At 59.4% G+C, this 6,000-nt stretch overlaps 1 protein-coding gene across 2 annotated transcripts; it reads right to left on the reverse strand.

The window, feature by feature from the left end:
• Nucleotides 1–685: 685 nt before the first annotated feature.
• Nucleotides 686–5,798, reverse strand: Lsm4 (LSM4 homolog, U6 small nuclear RNA and mRNA degradation associated). Of its 2 annotated transcripts, none has more exons than XM_059244761.1 (4): nucleotides 5,510–5,798; nucleotides 2,560–2,601; nucleotides 1,257–1,536; nucleotides 686–1,046 (listed from the first exon to the last, which is right to left on the reverse strand). In XM_059244761.1, the coding sequence occupies exons 1-4, from the start codon at nucleotides 5,510–5,512 to the stop codon at nucleotides 955–957; spliced, it is 417 nt and encodes a 138-aa protein (XP_059100744.1). In that variant the 5' UTR covers nucleotides 5,513–5,798; the 3' UTR covers nucleotides 686–954. The 2 variants fall into 2 exon arrangements, with proteins under 2 accessions (XP_059100744.1, XP_059100745.1); XM_059244762.1 differs by lacking the exon at nucleotides 5,510–5,798 and adding an exon at nucleotides 2,825–3,696.
• Nucleotides 5,799–6,000: the final 202 nt, after the last annotated feature.

Raw genomic sequence — 6,000 nt, forward strand, 5'->3', positions numbered from 1 at the left:
GGCTGTCTGGAACTCACTGTAGACCAGGTTGGCCTCGAACTCAGATCCACCTGGCTCTGCCTCCTTCCTGAGTGCTGTCTCGCCAAGTGTTCTTTTTTTTTTTTTTTTTTTGGTTTTTCGAGACAGGGTTTCTCTGTGTAGCTTTGTGCCTTTCCTGGAACTCACTTGGTAGCCCAGGCTGGCCTCGAACTCACAGAGATCCACCTGGCTCTGCCTCCCGAGCAAGTGTTCTTGAAGCCCTGGGTTCCAGCCCCGGCACCCCCTGGCTGTAACTCCATTTCCTGGGGGTCTAATAGCATCTGGTCTTCGTGGGCACCAGGCATGCATATGGTACATACACACGAACAGCCACACACAGAAAAATAAGTGTAAGGAGAAAAGTTCAGCCCACACTGTGTCCTGGCCGCCTGCCCTGGGGAAACGACCTGCCCTGACCCCCCATGGCCTGCCTCCGCCTCCACAGTGCTGCATCATAGACCTGGCTTTTTCGAGTGTCATGTAGCCCAGGCTGGCCCGGAACTCCCATTCCTGCTACTGCCTTCTCAGTACGGGGTCCGCTCGACTCTCACCTCTGCTAGGGGACCAGGAGACGGAGACACTGTGGAACTGCTGCATCTGAGGATGAGCTGGCCAGGGCTTAGGGAGGTGATCTGGGTTGGGCGACGGTGGAGGGAAGGGCTGGCTCTGTCTGTGATGCTCGCCTTTATTTTCATAACAAGAGATAAGGGGTCCACTGGGGAGGGACAGGCCAGCCCGACACGTGCTGACCTATGGCTCCAACATGAAACTCAAAACAAGCCTGGAAAAAGCCGGCCCTTCAAAGAACATCCAGGGCTTCAGAGGTGCCTCTGACTTGGAACCTTCCAGAAACTGAGCCAGTGGGAGCCAGGGGCTTCACGCAAAGGCGCCCAGAGGCTAGCCCACCGTCCTGGGCTCTGCTTGGTCTGTGCCTATTCACTGCTTGCCCGCTTGCCGTCCTGGTTTCTTCTCGGGCTGACCACGGCCCGCACCCGGGATGCCACCCCGGCCCCGGCCACCAAACACACCTGCAGGGAGAGAAGAGGTTGTGGCTGAGACACCAGCTTCCCTGTGCAGGGGCCACAAATGGCAGGTGGAGGACTGGTCTGCGGGAAGAGCCCAGGCTGCACCGGACCCCCATGTCCTCGTCTGCCCACAGGGGCCCACACTGCCATGGAGACTGCACAGGGTGCAGAGGGGGTTCCCGGGTGTCCCCCCTGACCCCATCGGGAACCTACCTCGGCCAGCACCACCCATGCCTCGGCCTTTCTGCTGCTTCTGCTGTTGCGGTCCCCCTCGCCCTCGGCCCTTGGCGGCCTCCTCCCGCACCATGTCGATGATCTCATCAGGGATACGCAGGTACTTGATGGTGCTGCCACGGATGTAGCACTCGGGCATCCGCCAGAACTTGTCGCCGTCCCTGGACGTGCAGATCACCTCTCGGAGGTTGATGTTCATCCAGTTGTCGCAGCTCACCAGGTGCCCATTGTAGGTCTCCCCATTCTTCAGCTCCACCAGCTGCAGGAGAGCAGCTGTGTGGTCAGGTCCCGCCCCACACGCCCAGACACACCTGGCTTCTCTTCCTCAAACTACGCCTTTCGTGCAACTCAACAGAAGCTTTAGGGCTCGGCTGTGAGGAGCGGGCACAGCCCTAGGTTCCCTACACAGCGCATGAACAGACAAATCACAACTCCACACTAGCTGGGCATGGTGGCACACACCTGTCATCCCAGGACTCTGGAGGCTGAGGCAGGAGGATAGTGAAGAGACAATGGGCAAGCCCAGCCCGGTCATCTACACGAGGAATATCACACAGCCAAGAAAAGTGGACGAACCTCAAAACTGTTAAGCGACACACACAGACCACATGTTCCTCACTCAGAAATGCCCTTAAGATGGAAAGGCAGACACTGTGGACAGACAGACAGAGGCCAGGGGAAGAACTGGGGACGAGTGCTGAGGGAAATGAAGTTTACTTCTGGAATGAGGCAGAGGTTGAAGTCTGGCTGTGTAAGTCCAGAAACACACTACACGTCAGAGGCGGCATTCCTGTGGTGCTGGGGACAGCACCGAGGCCTGAAGCATTCTAGGCCACCTCTTGCCACTCGGTCACACTCCTGCTCCTTTTAAAAAAACTGAGTCTTACAAGTTGCCCATGCTGGCCTTCAACTCATAGCAACCCTCCTGCTGCAGCCTCCCAGGCAGCTGGGATGACAAGGAGTCACTGTGCTGGTCTTCTGTGTGGTGACGCTGGGGATGGGACCAGAGTTATGTCAGGTGCTCAGATTTTGGGCCTTTTACTCTTACTGTTGGATTGGTCTGTGTTCAGGGAGGGTGTGAGTGTGGAGGGCAGAGGCCAGCTTCAGGGGAGTCAGCTCTCTCCTGCCATCACCATGTGGGTCCTGAGGATCGAACTCAGGTCCTCACACTCGGCCGCAAGCACCTTTACCCCCTGAGCCATCTCTAGCCCGTCCAACATGAACTGCAAAGGACTGGGGTGTGGACACGTGAAAAGAGGTGGCCCGGAGCGGCCGTCCTTACCATGGGGTGATTCTGCGCTGTCTTCAGCAGTGACAAGGGGAGCTGGAAGGCAAACATCACCGTGAGTCCCGGACGCAGGTGTGACTGCAGGCAAGACTACCCGCTGCACATGTGACCCAGGCACGGGCGACCTCACACTGTCCCTCCTGCAGGTGACAGCCACCCACACTTGCCTGGACCATGCTGGCCCTTTCTCCATAACTCCTGCCACCCAGAACCACAGGCACAGGCCGGGGCGTGGCCCTCCATGTCTAGAGGTAGCAACCTTGTAGGCTATTTATCTGCTTGCTCTCCTGATGGCGTCTTGTTATACAGCCTAGGCGGGCCACAGCCTTCTGAACCCCAAGGCTACACAGTGCCTGGGATTTCCGGTTCCATGGTTTTGGGGATGAGGCCAAAGGTTCCAAATCCAGTGGGGAAGGAATCCCTGGAAACACAAAGCACGCCCTGTTGCTGTGCCTCTAGACGGGGTGGCTTGGGGCATCGCCTGGGGCATGGGTGGAAGGGCTGAGGGCTGGTCCAGGACATGGTGACAGAGCAGCTGGTAACACACCTTCCAGACCCACAAACACCAACACAAACTCGGTGTGATGCTGCACACTTCTCACCCCAGCACCAAGGAGGCTGAGGTTGGGGGGTCTTCAACACAGCTTGAGGTCAGCCTGAGCTACATGAGACCTGTCTCCAAAACTACTACAAAAACCAAAACATAGCTGGGTGTGGGGGCGCACATGTTTAATCCCAGCACTCAGAGGCAGAGGCAGGTGGATCTCTGTGAGTTCCAGGCCAGCCAGGGTTATACAGTGAGGTCTCATCAAAACAAAACAAAAAACCCAACGAATCAAAACACAAAACAAAACAAGGGACCCAGACTCCTCAGAAGCCACCAGGTCCAGTATGGTGACTTTGGGTTATGAGAGGACTGGGACCCTGCAGCCCATGGCCCTTCCTCAGAAGACTGGGGAGCCTGGTGGCAGAAGTAAGCTAGAGCACACTTCCGGTAGAGGCTTCCTGGAAGGACAGGAGGTGGAGGATCAGCTTGTGCCAATGGGTGCTGGGCAGACGGCCTTGGTGGTCAGTGACAAGGGTGTCCAGGCTGATCCTCAAATAAATAAATAAGAGCCGCAGCATGGCAGCCTATGATAAGTAGCCTGGGATACATGAGACCCTGTCTCAATAAGGGAACAAACACAACAGTCACCCGTGCACAGCTCCCTGGAGCTGCTGGGGCCCAGCCCAGGCAGGGAGCTGCTGCCAGGCCATCCTGCTGAACTTTTGTCCCTCCCGCCAGGGCCCAGCCACCGCCCAGGGTGCCCTTCCCCAGACTTTCCTTGCCCAATGCTGCTGAGCATGGCCCTCTCTGGCCAGACCCTAATGGCCACCCTGTTTCCACCCACCACAGCAGAGGCCGCTCTGTAATTACAGGGTAATTAGCACCAGTCTCCCCGGCTAGACAGGAGATCAGTGTGGGTGTGGGCTCTGCTGTGGCAGAGAGGGGCAGTAAACACTTGCTGTACACACAGGGGTGGGGACACTGCCAGCGGGGGCACCCAGCACAGGTGCATCCTGTCTAGCCCCACAGGTAAGGAAAGTGTGCTCTGGGGACACAACCCTGAAAGGCTGTGGTGGCCCTCAGTGACCATGTCGGGGGACAGTCCAAACCCATCGTGAGACAGGAAAGGACCAAGTGGGGTTCGTGGAGAAGTCATGAGTTAGTGCTATGGATGGGAAGGCCTGGGTTACAGGATGGGCACCAGCCAGGTGGGCCAGGGTGGACACGGTGCCCGGGAGAGCCACTGGCTTTGGGAGGGTGCGATGTAGCTCCCTCCACACAAAGCACCTGCAGGTGTCACAGCCACTGCCTCTGGGCTCCAGTCCCAGCACCTCCCACCAAAGGAGTCTGTTTCAGGAAAGGAAATTCCTTCTTGGCCATCCTCCAGACTCTGGGGTTCAGTGTGTAGATGAGATGGGTGGAGGCCCAAAGCCGAGGGCTCTGAGTTCAGGAACGCTCAGCTGGGACACTCCTGTCCCAGACTGACCGCAGAGATCTGGGAGTGTCTCTGTGTGATTGCAGGGGGTGGGTCTCCTGCTCTGGACGCCCTGGGCAACTCCTCCAGGAAGGCCAGGGCTCAGGGGCTGGGCGGATGCCGCGTGGTAGGAACGGACTGAGTCTTGGGGGCCCCGGGGATCCCACACCACACAATCCAGGCATAGCGCTGTACTCTGAAGGCAGGATCGGTAGTTCAGGGCCAGCCTGGGCTATGTCAGACCCTGCCTCCCATCCTGAGACGGGTGTGGAGGTGTACACGTGTCCTCCCCACACACCAGAGACAGAGGATGGCGGATCACGAGTTTGAGGCTAGCCTGGGCTACACGATGTCCAGTTTTAAGAGCCAACAAACACAATCGGACATCCTACCATCAAGAACTGAGGAGATGGATTATGTCTGGCTCTGCCAACTCGGGTCAACGCGCCGCTCGATAGAGCACGCAACTACGAGACCCGCCCTCCTTCGCCACCATGCCGTCCCAGGGGTCCGGGCTGGGGAGGCCGCAGCCTGGGGAAAGCACTTCCTTCCTCCTGAGCAGGACATGCTGTGTGTCCCAAGAAGAAACAGCACTCTGTGCTGGATGTGCAGCAAAAACAGTGGGCAGCTACGGCCAGACGCCGTTAGAGACAAATTCGGCCAAAGGAGCCCATGAGACCTGAGCCCCGCCCACTTCCCGGAAGTACAGCATTCCCATCAATGACGGTGACAAATCCCGGAAGCGATCATAGTCCCTCTTCCGGCCGCAAAAACGTGCCCATCCAGAGACAGAGCCGCAACAGCGGCGGGCTGCGACCCTGGAGAGGCCCCGGGGGCCTCCGGCCTCAGTTTCCCCCACCTCTCAGCAGCCCGAAGTCGCTGAGCACGCGCCGCGCCGCGCCGCCCCGCCCCGCGGCCCTCACCATCTTCCCAGGGAGACACTTCCGCCGCTGCACAGCCGCCCGCGCTCCCGTCGGCGGCCCGCCGCGCGCCACCAGCCTGAAAGGGACTGACAGAGACTCCGGCCAATCAGAGAGGAGCCCAGGGGCTCTCACCCAATTGGCGTGGAGTAGGGTGGGGCCTGCGGAGCGCGCCGGCCGAGCGCGCCGTATTCCCACCGTGGGATTGAGGGGGCGGCCGTAAAGTGCGTCGACGGAGAGACGCAAAAGGCCGCGGCGCGCCTCGCGCCCGCTTCAGGTGTATGCTGGGAAATGGCGCCTGCGCAGACGCGGGCCCCCGGGTCAGGTGCGGCGCCACACCGTGGGCGAAGCCGGTTAGTGCGTGTGAAGCGCGCGAGGCTGGGACGCCCGCCGGCCGGCTAAGCCAGGCGGCCGCAGGAATGTGAAAACCGACGGCTGGGATCGTGCTTTGACGCAGGCAGGCCTCCTGGGCAGCTGAAGGTGATCTTCAAGTC

The sequence above is a fragment of the Peromyscus eremicus genome, chromosome 17 (assembly GCF_949786415.1).
Source record: "Peromyscus eremicus chromosome 17, PerEre_H2_v1, whole genome shotgun sequence".
NCBI classification, from domain to species: domain Eukaryota; kingdom Metazoa; phylum Chordata; class Mammalia; order Rodentia; family Cricetidae; genus Peromyscus; species Peromyscus eremicus.